The sequence below is a fragment of the Mya arenaria genome, chromosome 8 (assembly GCF_026914265.1).
Source record: "Mya arenaria isolate MELC-2E11 chromosome 8, ASM2691426v1".
In the NCBI taxonomy this organism is placed as follows: Eukaryota; Metazoa; Mollusca; class Bivalvia; order Myida; family Myidae; genus Mya; species Mya arenaria.
The window spans coordinates 57,452,766-57,476,906 of record NC_069129.1 but is presented as its reverse complement, the minus strand read 5'-3'; the positions used below and the strand labels follow the sequence as shown (position 1 = coordinate 57,476,906).

The following is a 24,141-nucleotide window of genomic DNA, read 5'->3' as shown; positions in this document are numbered from 1 at the left end:
AGAGAATTGTGTTGATGTGTTACATTTTTCTGGCATTCACCAACCACTATAATATTATATAATTATCAGATGCCATTGAGGGAGATAGTATATAGTTTACATAAACAAATTCAAAGGTTAACATTACATCCTATCACCCTCCATGGCATCTTATATTTATTTCATAATACAAAATAAAAATTGGTGTTTACACCAGTCTGCAGTTGTGGTCTTTTGACAAAAAGTCAACAAGATCATATCAACTATAATCCAAATATTTTTTTCCGTGTTTTTAATACGTCGTATGATTAACTGTATCCAGTTTACTTAAATTTCTATTTCTAGATTTTTGCGTTTAATTAGATTTTAAACAGCATTTTACAAGCCTCTATTGTGTGCTTGCAACTGAGTTAGCAAGAATTTATTTTTAGACCATGGGAGGGTTATATTAAAAATTGTCACATCAAACATTAGGAAATAACTAGGCATTGGGTAACTTTATAAAGGCAGTTAGGTGAAGCATAATAATTAGTCCAAGACCATTTCAACATAGAAGGTTAAAAGTATGTTTCATTGACTCTGCCTATATAAATCTGATTATCTTGGGCAACATCGATATTGGTAAGAATGTGTATAGAAGTGTTTTTTTGTAAGCCAAGTTCAGAAGTTTGTTGTGACCCTGACCTTGAGGTAGAAACACCAATTTTCAATGGCGACACATCCTCATACTTTGGTGATAACTTCTGCCAAATAAATTTAAAATCTGACCATGAAATAGAAAGATATAGACAATTACTATTATCTTACTAATAATATGACAAAACATACTAAGTTCAGGCAGCTGTGACCTTGATCTTGATGGTAAGGACACAGCTTGTGTGCGACACATCCTCATACTTTATAGCCAATTCTGCAAAATCCTTTTAAAATCCGATCATGAACGAGACAGATATGGACCGGATAAAGACAAAATGGTTGGACATTATACTCCTATATAATAACTCCAAAACTCAAAATACAACCAGCATCATTGCTTTATTGAACAAGAGGCACATCAGTGCCTGTGCTCCACTGGCCAAAAGGTTCAAGCAAAGACCACCTAACGAACATTTTCGTCAAGTTTCATAGAAATACAATCATCAATTTTTGAGAAGTTATTTAAAAAATTTTTTTACTTTAATAGCTCTGGCTGCCATGTTGTGCAGTGGACCGAAATGATTTGGGCAATTTGAGTAAAGGAGCACCAAACAAACATTTCTGTCAAGTTTTATCGAAAAAAAGGTCATCGGTTTCGACGACAAGTCGTATAAAGTTTTTTTTATTTTTTAGCTCTGGCAGCCATGGTGTGCAGTGGACTGGAACCATTTAACAAATTTTGGTTAATGACCATCCAAGGAACATTTCTGTTAAGTTTCATCAAAATCTGATCATCGGTTTCTGAGAAGATGTTCTTTAAAGGTTTTTCTATTTTTTTGCCCTGGCAGCCATGTTGTGCAGCGGACCGGAACCATTTGAGCAATTTTGGTTAAGGACCACCCAAGGAACAATTCTGTCAAGTTTCATCAAAATCTGCCTATCCGTTTCAGAGGAGATGTCGTTTAAAGATTTTGCTATTTTTAACTGTGGCGGCCATATTGTGCAATGGACCAGAACCATTTGAGCAATTTAATAAAGGACCACCCAAGGAACATTACTGTCAAGTTTCATCAAAATCTGCCGAACTGTTTCAGAGGAGATGTCGTTTAAAGATTTTGCTATTTTTAGCTCTGGCGGCCATATTGTGGAATGGACCGGAACCATTTGAGCAATTTTGGTAAAGGACCATCCAAGGAACATTTCTGTTAAGTTTCATCAAAATCTGATCATCGGTTTCTGAGAAGATGTTCTTTAAAGGTTTTTCTATTTGTTTGCCCTGGCAGCCATGTTGTGCAGCGGACCGGAACCATTTGAGCAATTTTGGTTAAGGACCATCCAAGGAACAATTCTGTCAAGTTTCATCAAAATCTGCCTATCCGTTTCAGAGGAGATGTCGTTTAAAGATTTTGCTATTTTTAGCTGTGGCGGCCATATTGTGCAATGGACCAGAACCATTTGAGCAATTTTAATAAAGGACCACCCAAGGAACATTACTGTCAAGTTTCATCAAAATCTGCCGAACTGTTTCAGAGGAGATGTCGTTTAAAGATTTTGCTATTTTTAGCTCTGGCGGCCATATTGTGCAATGGACCGGAACCATTTGAGCAATTTTGGTAAAGGACCATCCAAGGAACATTTCTGTTAAGTTTCATCAAAATCTGATCATCGGTTTCTGAGAAGATGTTCTTTAAAGGTTTTTCTATTTTTTTGCCCTGGCAGCCATGTTGTGCAGCGGACCGGAACCATTTGAGCAATTTTGGTTAAGGACCACCCAAGGAACAATTCTGTCAAGTTTCATCAAAATCTGCCTATCCGTTTCAGAGGAGATGTCGTTTAAAGATTTTGCTATTTTTAGCTGTGGCGGCCATATTGTGCAATGGACCAGAACCATTTGAGCAATTTTGGTAAAGGACCACCAAAGGAACATTCCTGTGAAGTTTTGTCAAAATCCGCTTATCAGTTTCAGAGGAGATGTCGTTCAAAGTAAAAGTTTACGCACGCACGCACGCACTCAAGACGGACAATCTGTGACGACATAAGCTCCATGGCCTTCGGCCAGTGGAGCTAAAAATGAAATATAAAAAAGTATATACATGTTACGAAGATGGTGGTGGTGGTGGTGGTGGTGATGATGATAATGATGATGATAGAAAGTCAGACAGAAATATTAACATGTAAATAAGTTTATTGACATCTGAAGATTGAAGCAAGAAATATGATATGAATGTACAAGAATGTATGAAAAGTAAACTATTAAAATTGTAACAATGACCAACTTAAAACTATTCTAACAAGTGGAATAATTACTATCACAATGTTAAAATCCTGAAAACGCTCATGTGTATTTGAACTTAGAGGCAATAAACTAAGTATAGCACATCTGGGCTATTCTATTAAATGACAACAAAACAGTATGCCTAGCATCAACAGAAAATTGTACAAACCATTTCCTGGCTCTAAAAATACTGTGTTACAAAGCTATAAAAAGCAATTATTATAAACTATTTTGGGTTGGAAATTGTGGGAAAACCTTAGTAATGTTATATTTAAGCTAATGGAAAATCCTAAAATATACACTAAAAAAAAAGAAAAAAACCAATACGATACTTAATTTAGCTTTTAGAATACCAAGGTAGAATCCCAAGTAACAAATGACTATGAATCACACAGAACTCACTGGTATGACAATGAATCACATGTTATCTTCTTGCTATGAATTTATACATGCTGATGTATTGCACAATAACCTGGCAATTGTACAAAATACACCCCCTATATTACCAGCTATGCTGGTACAGTAGAGATAAAGTTACATGCTAAAACGTCTGTTATAAGCAGTATCATACAAATGTAACAAATATTTTACATAATAAAATGTAAAATGTCTTAAAGCACCTCCTACTGGAGATAACATCTAAATGATTATTTATAGAATAATCATTAGCCATCGTAAAACATACAATATCACATAAAAATATTTTACATGAACATCATAAAATAATACATCTTCGAAATATTATGACAAAAATAATGTACAACAATCTACATATATTATAACATTTAAAAAAATGAACTGTATTCAGAAAATAATTATGAAGATAACAATAATAAAATAGGATGATATGTATGAGCATTTTATCAGCTACACAAGCACTCTTATGACACTTATTTTAACAAGGAGAACAGCTATTACATTACAATTGAAAGACCAAGCAGACTTCAAAATCGGATAACATTATGACATTAACACTTATAAACTCATTCCAAAAAATATTGACAATTTTAAATAAGCAATTTACCGCATAACATAGTGGTGAATATTTACAATTATGTAATAAGTATACAAATTATAACACTTAAAATAAATTCATTCATAAAAAAACATCAACAAACTTAAAACTCTCAATAAAAACATAAGCATTACAAAAGAATATTAAAACAAATGAAGCCGGTGTATAGACAGTGCAAAGCAACAAGAAAGAGTCAAGAATCAAGCAAATAATCCATAACATCAAACAAATGATTATATATATATAATAACAGTACTAATGCAAAACATCACAAAAACAATAAAACACTGAAGATTTTAAACACATGTATACTTTCATACTTGTATATGAACTCTCATTGAAAAAGAGAAGTTAGAAAGATAGTTAAATAGAAAGAACAGAAAATAAAATATCAAGAAAGTTCACCCCACCCCTGTACATCTCATGAACTTATCTTGGGAAATATCAATTCCTGAGTTCTCAGAAACAGCACCAATATCCACTGACTGGTTTACAACTTTTTTATTTTTTGTCTTGGAACGAGCCAATTTTTACGAAAATCCATGGAAACCAGTTATATAAGACTGCTGACAAAAAATTAGATCGCAGATTTTTATATTTAAGTTCAAAAATTGATTTTGTATTCATTTTTCTTAAACAGCTAGTAACAGTTTAAGCTATAAAACATTAATTTTCGAATGGAAATATGAATTTCTATGATCTGTTTTTTTGTCAGCAATATAATATCATTGGTTTGCAGAAATTTACACAAAAATTTGCTCTTTCCAAGACAAAAAATAAAAAAGTTGTAAAAATGGTATATCTGTGAGAGTGCAGCTTTAAAAACATGGCATAACAGTGCTAGCTGCAATTCGTTCATCTGCATCCAGACTCAACGGATCATTTCGTAAAAGGGCACCTCAGCCAGTGGCTAGTATGGGCTAGGATTGCCATGCACACATGAGCACCTGTGGTTTAGACAGATGACCAGTGGTCAAGGTCAAGCAACCAGGTCGTAGTCACCAGCTCATTCATCGTATACAAGTAACAGACTGTCAGAAGACATAAGTAATGTTGGTGTTTTTGTTTTGTTTTGTTTTTTCATATATTTATCAGAAAATGTTTCTTTTTTGTAGCATTTATCAATGATTATGATTTGTCCCCTCTTGTAACTTATCAAAAAATATAATTTCAAATTGATGGAATTCTGACAGTCTAGTTCTTATAAAAAATGCAACACTTTTACTCTTTAATCTTGCTATACATGTATTTGATGACAACTACAATTTTGAATTATTATTTATATTAAAAAATGCAGCTTGGCATTTAAAAGGTAAAAAAAAATTGTCAAATATTTTTAAAATAAACTCAAGTGATGTGATTCGAGTTTCAATATTATATTTACAGTTGTGGTTAAAGTGTTGCATTACATGGTATGTATAATGTTTCATATAATATCATTCTGCTAAGGATTTTTTATGACATTGAAAAAAAATCATCTTCAGGAATCATTTTGAAACAATTTAAGAGAACCAAACCATATAACAAACGTTAAATTTAAAATCTGTGCAGAAAACTTACTAAATTATTTTATATATTGTAATGCCTCCACTGTTACAGTGGTGTATTGTCATTAAATGAAACATTTTCATATCAGGGACGAATGAGCCGGGAGTGTTGACTAATAAGGCTTGACCGGGACACTGGGCAGTGGCCAAACCACACAGACACAAAGCTTGACCAACACATAATATTTCAATATATTGTTTTTAATTACTTCAACAAGGAAGTATGTAAAGACTAGTATGGTTTATTATCTTTTCTTTCAACTCAATTGTGACGAGGCTGAGAGCTTAAAGAATCATCACGCAGCTGGAGTCCATTTCCTCGGTAGAAACCAGAGCCTGTCATCCATTTTTTGAGGCCATGAGAAAGTTCCTAAGGTTGGTAACGAACCCACAACCCCTTTGTTAAAACTAAATTCAAACTAAAACTAAGATTTTCTGTGCTGGTCAAGCAACTAAGAAAAGTAGTTTTGATAAATATTTGGACAAGTATCAAAGATCCATGAACCCCTTCTTCAAGAAGAAATCCTCTTTTACATGTATGATATCTTATCATAACAAGATAGTATAACGACTGTCATTGATTTGTAGGGTCTTTCAACGTCCCCTAATTTCAATGAAAACAAGTTAAAATGAATAAATCAATTTATTGTGTCGCCTGAAAAGACGACATATAGGGGTTACTTTTGTCGGTGGCGGCGTCGGCGTCCGCGTCCCATTTTCGCTTGTGTTAATATAAAATGCAATTACTGAAAAAAAAGTATCTTGAACAGCACTTTTGTGCATGGCATTTTCTGAGATCTCCCAACTCTATACAATTACCTACCGGTAAATAAGTTTTATATATATTTTTTTTATTTTTTTTGTATTTTTGATGAAAAGAGAGAAGTTCTAATAACTAAAGAGAAACAGTCAGGAAAGAGAAGAAATGTGCAGACACGCGTGCAAAACAACATTTGAAACAAACATTTAAACAAGCATCACACTCTTGCATTAAGTAACATGTATACAATCTAAAAAGAAATGACTCACACTTAAATAATGTTTACTTATGCCAAGTTTAAAATAATTATCTAAAATAATTGATTATGAAAATCATATTTCATTATTAAAATTTCATCAGCTTAAATTAATCAACAACATTCAAATCAATGTTAAAAGGAATTCTTCAACATGTCTTAACATAATTAGGCAATTCTTATTGACTGTTTCAGGCATAAATAAACATTGATGTTCAAAACACGACAATCATAAAATGATATATATGTAATTGCATAATGCCTGCTCCACACTTTTTGTACTTTTCAGGTTGACTCATATTTGTTTATGAAACATCCATTCCAATGTCCAGGGATCCCAGTTGTCAGTATTGCAAAATGATCACCATTCTTTAAATAGCACTTTGTATTTTTTGCATGCAGATGAATTTTATTCAATTACTGATCTTTTTAGAAAAATATTAGGGGCAATATGGTGGGGCTTGAGCTATTTAACCCACATTTGGGTAAGATCAGTAGGGCAAGTTAGACAAATCTGAAAAGTTATTGGAAGTTTATCAATATTGCATTTTTGTCCATAAAAATGACCTTCATTTTGACTATGCACTGAACTAGGCCCAATACCTTGAAAGTTCTTAAGCATATCAAGCTTAAGTAGTATATTTCATAAAGCTGAATGTCTTAATCTTGATTTAACTAAATAAATATAAGTTTCACATCATTAGCATAATTATGATTTCCTACTACCTTAAAATTCAAAAACTCTTAAAAATGTAAATATTACACAAATTCAACCAAATCAATTATACCGAGCTTAGCTTAATCCTGTTTTTGAAGGCTTGGGATGTTTCAAGAACTTAGGGCCTGGGCTTCACATTGAATAGGTAATGGATAATTTAACAAAAGCGCCACAGGATAAACGCCAACACTTGAAGGTGGTTATTTTTCAAGTCAAACAAGGGGCATAACTCGATAATTATAAGAGTTATGGGCATTAATATACATGTACTTATTGTGTCTGGTAATATGTATTCCAAATTTCATTTGAATAGCCTGTTCTTATAAAACCATACAAGCTATTAGCCTTGATAAATTTGTGCTGGCATGAGATCAGAACTGCTGTCATAATGTGACAGCCATATTAACCCTTGAATTTTGGTAAGTTCCACATGACAAGCTTTTCCATAGTGCTCTGTAATTCTACAAGTTAAGTGTTGCACATTCACAACATGAGCTATCACAGTCATGATGTATACCCCCAAAGTTGTCTGGAAACAGAAATGGGTATGTCTGGACACAGAGTGGGTATGTCTGGACACAGGAATGGGTATGTCTGGACACAGAATGGGTACATTATCTAGTTGTGGAATTCAAGAGTGAAAGCTGACTAGCATTCCTATAAAGTTTTTTGTGTGCAGGTGTAATAATTTTGGAGGAACATACAACTCAAGATTCTTTAGACCATTTTTACATAGTCAAGGGCAATAACTCTTGTAAGACCAAGCGAAATGTTTCAGTTATGACAGGTGCACAGCAGCCCATGCTGACAGGCATACTTAAGTTTCATATAAAAAATGCAATCCATTTGGCAGTAATTGTGGCAAGACATAGGCAACTTCTACATGGGACTACTCCCTGCCTAGGGGTATATTAAGAAAGTTTTGCTCTCACACATTTTTAATTGCATTGTATAGCACATTAATCTTGCTCTTTGCTAATATGGGGGGTTTTCTACATTTTTGAAGGGTTTGATTTCAAAACCTCCCATTGATATAAAGAAGCTATCAAGGAGAGTCATTTCCAAGTATTGCTTTGAATCAGACTGATATCTGAAACTTGTAGAAAGTGTGGAACAAACATTAGGCATTGGCCACAGTCAGGTCTGCTATCTAGGAAGTTTCGATTCTACTCATTCACACCGAAAAAAATGTTTGGGATTTCGAATATATGTAGTTTCTCTTAAGCATGTAAAAATATTGGAATGTCATGTATAGCATTGAGTTTATGGAGTTCAACCAAATAATGGAATGGCAGGCTGTAAAACAATCGTGATAACCAATGAGAAACTTCCTAGATCTACAGAAATATGAGAATGAAAATACCACATCTCACTTACTGATAAGCTAACAATCACACAGATGCGACTATATGTACTTTTTTTTTGGTTTTAGTATGTTTTTTATGTGTTTTTTTTTTCATTTTATGTATTTTATTTTTTTGTACATTCATATATATATTTTTTATGATAAAATTTAATAATACTTTCATTACTTACTGTGGCCACTAGGGGCTATTCCATTTAAACATATAAACCCCCGGGGGAAGGCACTTTTTAATTATGCCACCCCCCTACATATGCAAATTTGATCTTTTGGTGTCAAAAAATTTGCAAAAAGAGACACCAAACCATTTACTATAAAAATAATTGCCTCCCCTGTGGGGTATATATATGCTTTCCAGGAAAAGCCCTAACTAAAACTATACAACAATAACTTGTTAAAAATCATCCTTTGTATCCCATCAATTTTTTTTATCATAAAGTTTATGAGAATATCACAGAGATCAACAGATATGGGACTACTAGGGTATCATCCATTATTACAGATATATCAGTAATAATTTTCATCTTAAACCTGAACCAAGATAAAACAACAACTGGTCCTGGTTTCTTAGCGCAGAGAAAAGCATTCTATTCTGCTTTTTAATCATAACGGTACTAACTTTTTACCTATCTTTAAATCTTGTCCATCTTCCTCTAAGGCTCTTTAATGAAGATTGCAAAAAGGAATGCCATCTAAGGCTTCAGCTGAAGTATATGTAAATTAACATGTATTAATTTTAACTAAAACAACTGAATGTCATGTGTTGTTGTCACTGATTGACAAATAGAGGTTGAGAAGCTCATCACTTTAGGAGTTTAACATAATTGATGTACTGCAGGTTCGGGACATTGTTTGCAATAATATGTTAAGGTAGTATTTAAATAATAGGTGCATACCAAACAATGAGTCAGTTGATCATGAAAACAGAAAATAAACATTACCTTTTCTTATAAGTCTTGGTATATCATCATCAACCAATTCTATGTTCTGTGAGCCAGATGGCTCATCTCCAGCCATGTCTTCATTAACAGGCTGGGTGTTGGGCAGATAGTTGTCCGTTAATCCTGGGGGTGGGTATGGTGTATGGGTTGGAGACGGTGTATGCGGTGGTGTCGGGTCAGCATTAGGGGCTGTTGGCTGGATAGGGGTAACAAGCGGTTGGTCTGAAATCGTAGCTGCCTGTGGGCTGGATGTATTCCTTAACTCCAATTCCTGAAACCAAAATCATATGCATTCTTAAATTGTAAAATTCAAATTAATTAATGTACAGGCCCCTATCTCAAGGATAAGGGTTTAATCAACCACTTTTGCAGCATTGGTAACATGAGCCAGACAGCTTGTCTCCAGCCATGTGTTCATCAAAAGGGAAAGTTTTTGGGCAGGTAGTTGTCCATGACTCCATAGTGTGGGGACTTGGTAAGCAGGGGTTTGCAGAATGTTGGGTGTGAAGTTGTCAGTCACTCCATGGGCTGGGGACAGTGTACAGGGAGGAGTTGGAAGGCTGGAGGGGCTGATAGAGTTACACACATTTGGTTTGGCTCAGTACCTGCCTGCAGACGGATGTAGGCCTTGACAAGTTTCATCTGAAATTAGGTCCAAGGAAAGTGTCTGGAATTTGGGAGGGTGAATGGGCATAACTCAACAAATATTAAATTTAGAGTTGTGGGCCTTGCCATACAAGTGCTAATTATGCACACCTATTACGCCAACACTATGACAATAGATTAATAGATTAATAACTTTTTTCTTCTGTGATTCCAAAAATGAATACCAATATGACATTTATCCCTACATAAAAGTTTTTTGTTTATTTAAAGAAGTGTATTCTACAAACAAAATCATTGTACCATTAAATATATATCACTGGAAAATATTTTTCTAACAAGAAAATCAAATACCGGAACAATTTCTCCCCATATAGGATGATAGATATGTTGACCTTGTCGTTTGTGTTGTTGATCACTTCTGTATTTTTTGTAGCAACATATGGCAATTGTAATTAGAGCCAGGATCACACCAAAAGACCCTGCCAAAATATAGTAAGTGTGTTTTTGATTGAAGCTTTGGGGAACCGGTTGTGTTGGCCTGTCTCCTATTGTTGGAGTTTGGATTTCCAGTGATTTAGGCTCTACAGGTTTGGTCACGTACTTCATTTCCCAGGCATCTTTTAGATGTTGTAGGTAATCTGGAAGAAATTCATACTTTTAATGAAAACTTTTGAAGTTAAAAAATGATTTCAAAACATACAGGTTAGACTTACGATCTATATTGTCAATTACGTCATGCTTAAGAGCTGAATGCTGAGCATTGTACACATATATAAGATGTCCAAAAAATCCTGTGGTAGAGAACTTTGTCTTCCTCTTTGCTCAATTCATTAGCCTTCTTTTCAAATGACACGCCGTCATAAGCCTTCATAGCAGTCTGGTAATACTACTGGTTCTGTAAGCAATTTCGGACACTTACTTGGGGTTTTTTCATCTCAATTATTGTTAGTTTGAAAAGGATTCTCAATAAAAGTTGGCATGCAATATCCTGGGCATCTCCTTAAAATATATAACTTAAATAATTTGATTGACCTTTGCTTGTTAATTAACAAAATACTGGATGCCGACTAACATGTCCCTACTTTCCTGTTTTGGGATAAATAAAGTTTTGGACGTGCTACAAGATTTGAAATAAATGGAAAAGTTTACATCTTTCCACAAGATTTATTTCAGAGCTTAGATCCCAGACTTATTTCATTGTCAGAGTCTAAAGCAGATTTCTTCCTCGAAATATAATCTGGACGGGCCTCATTTTGGCCCATGCAGCATGCACACAACAAAAATACACCGCTTGATGTTTGTTTACATGCTGAAAAGGACAGATTTTCTATCTTCTCAAGCGTATGAATAGAATTAACTTGATCCACAGAAAATTTGTCAGCAGATGTAAATAAAGTGCCTGTAGCAATCTTTGTAATATAAGATTGGTTTAGCGGAGATGCTTTCATTTACTTGTCTAAATCATTGCTTTTTGTACAAAATTGCTTACACAACAAGTAAGCCTAAAATTAATAATCTAAATAGAAGCCTTGTTTAAAGCTTGAACTGTGGCCTTGTCAGGAACCTTCAACAGAATACCAATGATAGAGTAGCAAAGAAGATAAAAAAAATATATGAAAATAAATACTGACATGAGCACTGTTTTCCCTGCTCATTACAAAACGGGGGGTTTGGACCGTCACCGTAACATACTTCTCCACACTTTTCACACCGTCTATCCCTACTGTAGTACTTGTCTATGTCACATATCAGAGATGTATCTGAAGGAAAAAAGTGTCACCAATAGTAGAACTATACAATATTTTTCAAAAACATATTGAAACAGTGAGTGTTAAAACAACAAGAGCTGTCACAGAGACAGTGCGCTCGACTATTCCGCCCCTTTTCGTGTATGGATTGAAAAGTTTAGGCAAAACATGCATGGATCACTGTTAGATTAGATTTCAATGCAATACATGATGTACTGAGATATTTACATAAATTGAATTGGAAAATGTTTGAGGTGGTACGTAAACTTTAACGTAAATTCTAAGTAAAAAAAGAGGCATAATTCTGTCAAAATGCATGATAGAGTTACCTCCTCCTGTGTAGAGGTTGGGGGCATGATGGTGAACAAGTGTGCAAAGTTTCAAAGCCAAATGTCAATGGACTTTGAACATATTTGAGGTGATACACAAACTTTAACGTGAATTTTAAGTAGAAAAAGGGGCGTTATTCTGTCAAAATGCTTGATAGAGTTACCTCCTCCTGTTAGAGGTTGGGGGCATGATGGTGAGCAAGTGTTCAAAGTTTCAAAGCCATATGTCAATTGACTATGAAAATATTTGAGGTGGTAGGCAAACTTTAATGTAAATTCTAAGTAGAAAAAGGGGTATAATTTTGTCAAAATGCTTGATCGAGTTACCTCCTCCTGTGTACAGGTTGGGGGCATGATGGTGAACAAGTGTGCAAAGTTTCAAAGCCATAATTATGTCAATGGACTTTGAAAATATTTGAGGTGGTACGCAAACTTTAACATAAGTGGTTAGGCCGACGCTCGGGTGACTAGGATAGCTCTCCTTATTCTTCGAATAGTCAAGCTAAAAAGGAATTTATTTTCTTCAAAGCTGGAGTAGTTTTTTACAATGTACATTACCAAAGAACATTCCTAAAAATATTCCTGCATGGATTCTCTAAATGCTAATAACTGTTGTATCATTTTTTAGAAAATATTATTGTCAGACAATACTTAATTGTTAATGAATTCAATTCAGTTGTAAACCAACCAACCTTTAGTCAGCCAATGTGGCAGTGTTTTAAAGCTATCTGAACCTAGTATGTGTTGGTTGTTAGTTGCCATCTGTAACCATTTGGACACATTCAGCTTTCCATCGTCCATCAATATCACATATGACTTCTTATTGTGATTGTCAAAAGTCCCAAGAATGTCCGAAGATGACAGGGTGAAAATGTAGGAAATCTCTGGCTTTGATGGAATATAATAAGGCGACTTAATATCAGGAAAGCAATCTTGAAGATTATTCTCCAAACTAAGCCCCAAAACAGGTCCGTCATGCTTTGACATAATTGTCATGTTCAGAACAGATTGCTCCCAGTCACTCTCTGCCTTTGTAAAACTCAGCAGAGGTATGGTCTTTTTCCCGACTGCCATCAAAACAAATTCACTTCTTTCTGGTAGGTCATTTATGAGCTTGAATACTTTATTCTTTGTCTCCAGCCACTTCTTCCCTTCCATCCCCTTCGTCATAAACTGGATGCAATGTTTGGCCGCTTTTAGGTCTATTTCTGTAAATACATAAATTATAGATTGATCAAACTATATTCATGACAATCAAAAAGTCATAAAAAATACCTAATAAAATTAATTGAAATCCCAACCGTTATTGTGACAGAAGTTTCCACTCAGCATCAGCTAAGTTATGGAATGCCCTCCCATCTGTCATCAGAGACTGTAACACCTTGCAAAGTTTTAAGAAGGCTCTGAAAACCCACTATTTTATACAGTATTATGGACAATAAGTGTTTTATTATTTTATTTCCAAGTGCATAGATCTATCCGGGATTTAACTGCTTGTTGTTACTTTATCTTTAATTTTTAGTGGTTTTCACTAACTCTGAAATTATTATTCTATTATTTTATAGTTATTTCAAACATTTTATATTATATTAATTTTGTACATATGTACTATGCATAAACACTTTGTTTTAATTGACTAGCGTTAATATTGTTATAAGCATTTTAGTTTGTCTATTGTTTTATATTACACTGTAAAGCACTTTTGAACATATTTTATGTATGAAAAGAGTGCTATAGATATATGTATATAATAATAATAATAATAATAATATTAATAACCAAAAATCCAAAGCTATGGGTGAGACAGCAAATATAGCTAGCTATAAAATTTAATTTTGGCCATGTTTACCTCCCAGGGTGAACCTATCCTTCAGAGAGAAGATCACTTATTTTATGCATGATAACTCTTTTTGCCATGCTCTACAATTATTTGTGCACGCGGTAATTCACCTAAGAGTTTTGGCACCTTAAAATATTTTTTTTTCGCTGTCTGAATTCATAGAAAATTACCAATTTTACATTTTATCTATGTCCGAAATAAAAATAAAACCTGCCTTTTTCTTCGTGTTTTTGCGTTTTACCACTTACCTGTAGTTTAGTTAATTAAATTTCCAATTAAAAGTAAGGGCCGTTACATAATTAATATAACATACGATCCCTCTTGCAAAACATTGACCTCTGACTGTGACGTTGACCTTAGAGATTATGCACCAGTCAATTGTAACCACGGCACCCCCCAGTTCCAGGGCGGAGATTTTGCCCGGGCTTGGCTGGACTGAAAGTCAAAGTCCCCTCTATTCCCCAGACCTGGGGGGCCATGGTAACAATTGACTGGTGCATTACAGATAAAAAATAAATAAATGTGACACAACTGTGCTTGGTGCTCAATCATTCTGTGTAGTTTAATTGAATTTACATTAATATTTTGTGAAACATTGAGCGCCAAGTATGACCTTGACCTATATGCGAACAATATGAGGTGAGCAAACACATTTCCAACAATTTTGTGATGTATGAATGACATGTTTTACAGTTAAAGCACAATCTTACTGAGCAGACAGACACATCAACATTCATGTATAGCGTGATTACATAATATATCTTCTAAGGCATAAAACACAATAATGAATGCTTAAAATTGGGCATCTTATTAATTCTAACTACATGTATCACAAATTGTGAATACAGTACAAACCTAATTTATATGATTCATATTCTGGGCACTTGTATCTTAATTTGTGGCCATGTCAAAACGCAAAATCAAAAGGCGAGAAACTGAAGTTGTAGGATTTTTTCTTGATAAAAATACTATATTTGATAAACTTATCATTTTCAATCCAGTTACAAAGTGATATATGCATTTTCATTTTTGAATCCTTAAATCCCCATAAATTCAACCAACTCCCACTATCTACATCCGAAAATTATTGTTGGGATTTATATCCCAAAGCGGCCTGGTTTGAGAAATTGTATGTGTAAGAAGTCATATATATAAAGAAGGAGTATAATTTTATTACTATTCACTGCATTGATCAGTGATGTCTGATTTTTGATTTGCTTGTTCATCAAACTTTTCGCGGCATTTGGTCCCACACAATTTAATTGCATCATTCTCAGATATAGGAGTAGGAGGCTGGATCTCAAAAGTCAAGGTTTTTCGCTTTGAATTAAAAGAAGCATATCGTTAATAAGTCAAGCCAGATCATATTTTGTTTATTTTACTCAAATTGGGCTTACTGGTTAACCAAACTTAATCCTCCAGTCATCAAACTCTGGCTTCTCATAAGTCAACCCCTTGTCCAACAAACGTTTTCAGCATTCAGAGTTTTGACTAATAACGACTGTAAAAAGCCAGTCAAGAGCCAACTTAGCGATACATTTGCTATTTTCCATAACATTAAGCACTCAGATGATAAATTTATTGTTTTGGTAACAAAAAGTGAGTCTTATAAGAGTACAGTGCAAGAATAATGGTTCCCCCTGACATATGGCGAAAGCAATATATTTTCTCAAAATAAAGTAAGTGGCGCACTTAGCGTTCAGTCTCTGCAGGTTATCAAGCATGTAGAATTAGGGTATGACTAGATTAATTAATTTGGAACTTTATGGCAGTAGCAGTTTAACAATAACATCCTTCTATGCATCAGTCAATTGTAACCATGGCTCCCCAGGTCCGGGGGTATACCGGGGATAGCCAGATAAATGGGCCAAGTTTTTACCTTTCACTGGTGGCCCCGCAGTGCCGGGTGCATGTGGTGGTTTTGTCTTCGCGTCAAAAATAGTGGGGGATGGGCCTTATCGAGGGTTCCTTGGGTGCAGGGGCATTTAGCGGGGATTTGACTATCTGTTCATCGCCGCAGGGCGGGGATTTTAGCCAGGGTTGGCTGGAACGAAAGTCAAAGTCCCCGCTATTCCCTGGACCTGGGTGGGGGGCCGTGGTTACAATTGACTGGTGCATTATTATTATGGCTCTTTATAGCAATATGGTTCGCCCTCAAGGATGTTGTCTGGTATTTGGGGATAACACTGTTTGTGTATTGCATTTAATGAATTTTACTTGCCGGAGCATTGCATAGCCATTTTAGACAAAAATGGTAGAAAGAAATTACTTTTAGCCATTTTCTGTTTCTTTAATGAATACTGCAAGGTCAAATCAGTCCAGACTGGCAAATTGTCAATTTTTAGAAGCCCTGCCATTATTAGCATAAAATAGCCCTTATAGGTTCTATACAAACCAAAACAGTGACCAGTAACTCATTGTTGCTACAATAGATTCAAACATACAAACAGGTGATCAATTCTTCTGCCAACCCAGTTCCAAACAAATTGCATTGTATGAGCTAGCTACAATTAAAGCCCATTCAGAGTCAAACATTTAACACCAGAGCAGCATAACAAGCCACCTTCTTAACCATAATAAAGCCATGGAAAGCATTGTAAGGCTGTAGGAATGCCAAGTGCGATTTTACTTTTTTTTACAATTCTGTTTACAGACAATAAAAATAGAATCCAAAAAATATTTTGAGTGGCTCCAAACTGTAAAGGTCTGATAAGGCCTAAAAAAAAAATTGTTTGGTTAGGGTTACATCCTTTTCAAAAATAGGTAGGGTAGGTAGGCTTTTTTTTTTTTTATTAGGCTTTATATAAGAATGTTATTTTCATCATTGGATAATGGTGTTAAAATTATCTTCTGTATAAACATTTAAGGTTTTAAACTACATATTGAAAAGAAATTAAAAAAATATTTTTTTTTTTTTTTTTTTAGTTTTTCATTTTTTTTTCAAACTGACTACAAAAACGGTAGGGTCGGCGCCTATTCCGTAAGTAGGGTCGGGTAACCCGAACCAAATGTATTTTTTTTTTAGGCCTAAGTGCCTATCATTACCTAACATTAAGAACAAGTAACTAAATTAATTGCTGCATGGTGTTAAGTTAATAAAATCAATGAAACCCTATATTTCTGTTTTGACTATTTGTAGTAGTACTAGATAAAGGTAGGGTCTTTTAGTCAGCTCATTTCCATTCCCTTTATGTTTTCCCCTTAGTTCCTTATCAAGATTTATTGAAGGTTCTACAGCTTACTTTCAAATTAACATTAACTAAAGCAATCTTGTGAACATATCTAAATAAAATGGTCTTTTCATTCCCACTATTTTAAACAGAATAAAAACCATGCATCCCATTCTGTAACCCTGGCAGTGGCACATCAAATTCTTTAACATGACAAGACAAAAAGTTTATCTGAACTACTTACAGTACACAAAACGAGTAAGAACCACTTTCCATTTCCCTCTAGGATTCTCGTTGTCGTTATGATTCAACAAAATGAATTTATCAACTGTGCACATTCCCCTGATATTGGTTTTAAGGCCCTAAGAAAATCAAAGGGCATAGCTGTATGGTTTTAGCTTGTTTTCTGCGGAATCTTCATAAAAATGTCAATAGTTATATGTCACTATAGCTATTTTAACTACCAATAACAAGGGATGTTTATAAAACATAATGCACCCTGAGCACCAAGTTGACAGGATTATTAGAACGAAATAGGCATGGACCGAAATAACAGCTGATTTGTCATTGACATTTGATGCCTTTGGGGCAGTTTAAGATTATGACCATTTAAAGTGTGCAGATAATAGGTACAGTTTTTAATATAACATGTTCAGATGATGACTGATATTTGCAGATAAAAATGTATCCTCTTAGCAGCAGGGAATAAGTTAACATGACAATATTTAATGAGGAATATGAGTTATGACCATGACCTTTGATCTCAAAATCCATAGAGGTCATCAACTGGTCACTCCCAACCAAAATGTCAAGTTTCAGGGCCATGGGTGCAGGCATTGTCAAGTTATCACACAGAAAAGCTTTTTTCATTACCTTTAACCCCTAAAATCAAAAGGGGTCATCGTTGAGATATCACTGGGAGTAACTTTTTTTGCGTTAAAGGTCACTGTGTAATTGACCTTTGGCCCGTTAACCTCCAAAATCAATAGGGGTAATCATCTAGTCAGGCCCAACCTTCATGTCAAGTTTGGTGACCATAGGTCCAAGAATTGTCAAGTAAGCCTTCAAGGTCACAGTGACCTTGACCTTTGACAAAATGACCCCTAAAATCAATAGGGGTCATCTTATGTTACGGCCAAACCTCCAAGTCAAGTTTGAGGGCCATGGGTGCAGGCATTGTCGAGTTTACACTCGGACAACCTTTTATCATTGAAGGTCACTGCGACCTTGACCTTCAACCTGTGACCCCTAAAATCAATAAGGATTATCTACTGATTAGGCCCAACCTTCATGTCAAGTTTGATGACAATATGTCCTGGAATTGTTATCACTCGGACAAGCTTTGGTCTACTGACCGACCGAGGACCGACTGCCTTGTGTAAAGCAATATACCCCACTATCTATATATCTATCTATCTATTCTATTTCGGCCAAATCAGCCGGTTTCTATATGCAGTTTATGAGATTACCTTCTTAGCTTAGAGTTAGACATTCTTAGTTTCTTTGGTAAATAATCTAGGTAAAGTTCAATTTCAAATGTTCCTTAATGAGTTTATATGTGCAAAGAGTACTACTATTGCTTATTCCTTCAAACTATGATTGCTTAAACATATCCAGCACTTTATTCGAAAAAGTATATGAAAGTTTTTATACATATCTAACAAATATTTTACCTTATTGGCCCAGTTTTTACCATACTTAAGGTTTCCTAACATGTCTTTATATAATTCCTTTGTGATAATATTGTCGGTAGAAATAGTTTTACATTAAAATTAAATAATTCTAGCATATCTATTTACAGATAAAGGGTATCTAACTATTTCACTGTAAACAGCCATGAACTCGTTTTAACAACTAGAATATATTTACAAAATTTTAGATGAATTCTCCCGATCTCTTTCCATTTTGAAAATCCCCATATCTCAGAACCATGATTCAACGTGACCCAAACAGAAGCGTCAAACTATTGGCAAAGAATGATTAAGAATGTAATGCTTTGTATTTTTTATAAGTACATAAAGAGGCTTAATACCTTTTCCTGCTATGGATTCTTGATTCAGAAGAAAAGAGCCGGTGTAGTTGAAAACTGTTCCAAGGTAATTAAAATCATAAACTGTTTCAAGATATTTATTGCCATATATATCTATTTTTCATTTTAACGTAAAATTGTGCATTTTCCAACATTCCATTATCTTCGTCTTTTCTATGTTAATTTCTAGTCCCTATTTCAAACAATAAACATGCAACGAATTTAAGTTATTTGGAAATCCATCAACAGTATTGCCAAAAATGTACCATATCGTCGGCAAATAACATTAGGATAACAGTGATATCATTCAAGGTAAGTCAGTTTACAGGATTATCTTCTAAAAATAGCTCAAGATCGTCGACGAAAAGTGCGAATAAAATCAGGGACATTACTAGTATTTCCCCCTGTTTTATTTAAGGCCAAAGATATGCAAATATCAACATTTACTGAAGGGTTCTAGCTTTTGGTGCACTACAGTCCAGCCATATACAATGTATTGTGACAATTTTTTTATACAATTCATATTGTGCACTTTGGGTAAAAATCATGAAACTTTGCCTGATGATACATATGTTTGTTCAGGTTAAAAAAAGCTCAGGACCCACCACAATTTCGTCCAAGATGGCAGTCAAATTCAAAGATGGCTGTCATGACCCTTAATATTATAGAGACCAGGGCTGTAGCTAAGCCTTTAAAACTTGTATGCCCGATGGATATATTTGAGTTTGGGGATAAGCCCCCTCTCCACCCCAAACTTTCTTTATAAACAAGAGATGTTTGTCAAACATTATGCCCCCCCTGAGCGCCATGTTGTCAGGATTATATGGACAATTGAATAAAATATGCATGGACCGAAATGACAGCTGGTTTGTTGCCGTTAAGGCAGTTTTAAGATTATGACCATTAAAGTGTGACGATAGAGTGTGTTATGACCATGACCTTTGACTCTATGAACTCAAAATCCAGAGTCATCAGCTGGTCACCAGAAACCTAAATATTAAGTTCGAGGGCCATGGGTGCAGGCATTGTCAAGTTATATCACAGAAAGTTTTTTTCGTTCAAGGTCACTGTGGCCTTGACCTTTGACCCAATGACCCCTTAAATCATAAGGGGTCATATACAAGTCAGATGCAACTCCAAGTCAAGTTTGAAGGCCATGGGTTCAGGCATTGTTGAGTTATCACTCGGACAACCTTTTACCATTCAAGATCACTGTGACCTTGACCTTTGGCTCTATGAATCTTATAATCAATAAGGGTGATCTACTGGTCAGGCTTAGCATCCATGTCAAGTTTAATGATCATAGGGTCAGGCATTGTTGAGATATCAGTGGGAGAAGATTTGTTAACTTTTTTGCGTTAAAAGTTACTGTGACATTGACCTTGGCCTGATGAACCCTAAAGTCAATAGGGGTCATCTACTGGGCAGGCCCAACCTTCATGTCAAGTTTGATGACCATAGGTCCAGGAATTGTCGAGTTCGCTTTCAAGGTCACTGACCTTGACCTTTAACCACTAAAATCAATAGGGGTCATCTACTGGTCAGGCCCAACCTCCATGTCAAGTTTGAGGGCCATGGGTGCAGGCATTGTTGAGTTATCACTCAGACAACCTTTTATCATTCAAGGTCACTGTGACCTTGACCTTTGGCCCGATGACCCCTAAAATCAATAGGGACCATCTTCTGGCCAGGCCCAACCTCCAAGTCCAGTTTGAGGGCCATGGGTGCAGGCATTGTCGAGTTATCACTCGGATAACCTTTTACCATTCTAGGTCACTGTGACCTTGACCTTTAGCCCAATGACCCCTAAAATCAATAGGGACCATCTTCTGGCCAGGCCCAACCTCCAAGTCAAGTTTGAGGGCCATGGGTGCAGGCATTGTCGAGTTATCACTCAGACAACCTTTTACCATTCCAGGTCACTGTGACCTTGACCTTGGGCCAGATGACCCCCCAAAACCATAGGTGTCATCTCCTGGTCAGGCCAATTCTCCAAGTCAAGTTTGAGGGCCATGGGTGCAGGCATTGTCGAGTTATCACTCGGACAACCTTTTACCATTCAAGGTGACTGTGACCTTGACCTTTGGCCCGATGACCCCCAAAAACAATAGGGGTCTTCTACTGGTCAGGCCCAACCTCCAATTCAATTATGAGGGCCATGGGTGCAGGCATTGTCGAATTATCACTCGGACAACCTTTTACCATTCAAGGTCACTGTGACCTTGACCTTTGGCCCGATGACCCCCAAAAACAATAGGGGTCATCTACTGGTCAGGCCCAACCTCCAATTCAATTATGAGGGCCATGGGTGCAGGCATTGTCGAATTATCACTCAGACAACCTTTTACCATTCAAGGTCACTGTGACCTTGACCTTTGGCCCGATGACCCCCAAAAACAATAGGGGTCATCTACTGGTCAGGCCCAACCTCCAATTCAATTATGAGGGCCATGGGTGCCGGCATTGTTGAGTTATCACTCGGACAACCTTTTACCATTCAAGGTCACTGTGAACTTGACCTTTGACCCGATGAGCCCCAAAACAATAGGGGTCAGCTACTGGTCAGGCCCAACCTCCAAGTCAAGTTTGAGGGCCATGGGTGCAGGCATTGTCAAGATATCACTTGGACGACCTTTTACCATTCAAGGTCACTGTGACCTTGACCTTTGGCCTGATGACCCCCCAAAACAATAGGGGTCATCTACTGGTCAGGCCCAACCTCCATGTCAAGTTTGAGGGCCATGGGTGCAGGCATTGTTGAGTTATCACTCGGACAAGCTTTAAAATTATTTTACCATTAAAGGTCACTGTGACCTTGACCTTTGACCCGATGACCCCCAAAATCAATAGGGGTCATCTACTGGTCAGGCCCAACCTTCATGTGAAGTTTGATGACCATACGTCCAGAAATTGTTGAGTTATCGGACAAGCTTTGGTCTACCGACGGACCGACCGACCGACCGACCGACATACCGACATGCCTGTGCAAAGCAATATACCCCTCTTCTTCGAAGGGGGGCATAATAATAAGAAGCCAAATGGTGAAATTAAGAAGCATTTTAGGAGTAAATCCATTTTATATGCAAATTACCCACACTTTATTAAATATGCAATGATCAAAATAAAATCACCTTTCACATAGTTTAAATAAGCACCGAACTTGCATTGGTCATAATTAAACAAACTTTTGAGTTATTCTATGTGTTTAAGTAGCTATTAGATTGTATTGCTTTTTGGGTTACATGTATTTTTAATTTTGTCATTCTCCAAAAAGGTTGTAGGCCCCGGGCGACAAGGCCTATATGTAGCTACGCCACTGGAGACTGAGAAACTTTCATATTAAATAAATAGTGACATGACCTCAGTAAATACATTATTTAAGCATATTTATTAATTATATAATACTAATTTTCTTTCATGTAAAATTGTGGAATATTTTTTTAAATGACATATATTTACTTTTTTGACTAAAATGAATAATAATTAAAATAAAAAAATAAAAAAAATAAAAAAATGTATTACTGTATCCAGGCAATGTGACGAGCACCTTTGGTAATTAGTAATTTTACTAAGTAAGGTACAGTGAACTCGACAGTTCCGGGTCAGTAAAGAAATAAACGAAGCGTGTCTGTTGGAAAGGAAACAATAGAAAAATAAAACTACATAAATTGATGAACAAATACTTAAACTAGACTGTGATGCTATGAAACACTTGTGTTTCTTTGTTGAAATGATTCGTCAGTGTCTGCAACTGGAAGCTGTAAATATGACAGTTTCGGGTCGGACTCGTCACTTCCGGGTCACGTTAAAAATACACATTTCTGAAGGCAGGGGTAATCTCAAACAATGTTTATAATCAGCTGTGAGTAGAGTATTGGTCTCAGTAACTAGCAACACTACAGTTGTAACTTAGTGAAATTGACTTTCAGAAAATGGATTTTTTTCTGATGTTTTAAGTTTATAGTATTTTACTAAGTAAGATAACTCAGTAAAATTGCTATAAACTTTCAAACATCAGAAAAATGCCATTTTTCAAAAAATGATAATATCAGTAAAATTGATATTATCACTTTTTTTCAAAACTGTTTTCCCGTGTACTTAACTACTCTACAGCACAGGGGCAGGTTGCATTGTTTTGACACACCACGCCCGGGTCCGTTTTTTTTTTCTTTAACAATTTTTAGTAAGAATATGACATAGTAACGATAACATGTAAAAATTAAAAAAAAATATTATTCTTTTATTTTTCATTTTATTATCTTTGTATAAAGAAAAAAAAATAATAAAAAAAATAATACAAAGATAATAAAACACAAATTTAAAAAATAAAAAAAAAATACCAATTTTTACAAGTTACAGTTACCACATCATATTCTTTCTAAAAAATGATAAAAAAAAGATAAAAAAAAAAACGGACGGGGGCGTGGTGTGTCAAAACAACGCAACCTGCCCCTGTGCATTACTGTACAGTATGTCTAAAATCTCTGATAATAATATAATTAGTTCATGTACATGTTTAAATTTATATGTTTTGGCCTAAATTTTGCTCCTTTAAGTTAAACTTTAGAGTTGCAGCATGTGGTGAAAAAATACTTCAATATTTTTTAAATGCGCAAAATATATTTTGAACTGTACAGTAGACTTGGAATCCCACGATAAAATCGCCCATGTTCTTTCTACGTCTATTTATATACACCTCAGTAGTAAACAACTATCGATATAAGAATAATGATTATGAAGTATTTTCTACAAATAAGTTATGAGAAATTTTACCACTATGTCACAATTTACCTTCGTTTTTCTGGCAAATTATCCAATTTATCAATGAAAGACCAAAGAAGAGCGTGAAGAAGATATTGACTGCAGTCATTTTCCAGTCCAGCTTCGCTCGCTGCCTTATACCCGAATGACTGACTATGTTATGATCGC

The 24,141-nt window shown here is 35.4% G+C and overlaps 1 protein-coding gene across 1 annotated transcript; it reads right to left on the bottom strand.

Moving 5' to 3' along the window:
- Positions 1-2,726: 2,726 nt before the first annotated feature.
- Positions 2,727-24,141, bottom strand: LOC128243138 (uncharacterized). The gene is made up of 6 exons (XM_052960701.1): positions 24,004-24,141; positions 12,866-13,381; positions 11,728-11,856; positions 10,448-10,734; positions 9,491-9,761; positions 2,727-9,253 (listed from the first exon to the last, which is right to left on the bottom strand). The coding sequence occupies exons 1-6, from the start codon at positions 24,080-24,082 to the stop codon at positions 9,213-9,215; spliced, it is 1,323 nt and encodes a 440-aa protein (XP_052816661.1). The 5' UTR covers positions 24,083-24,141; the 3' UTR covers positions 2,727-9,212.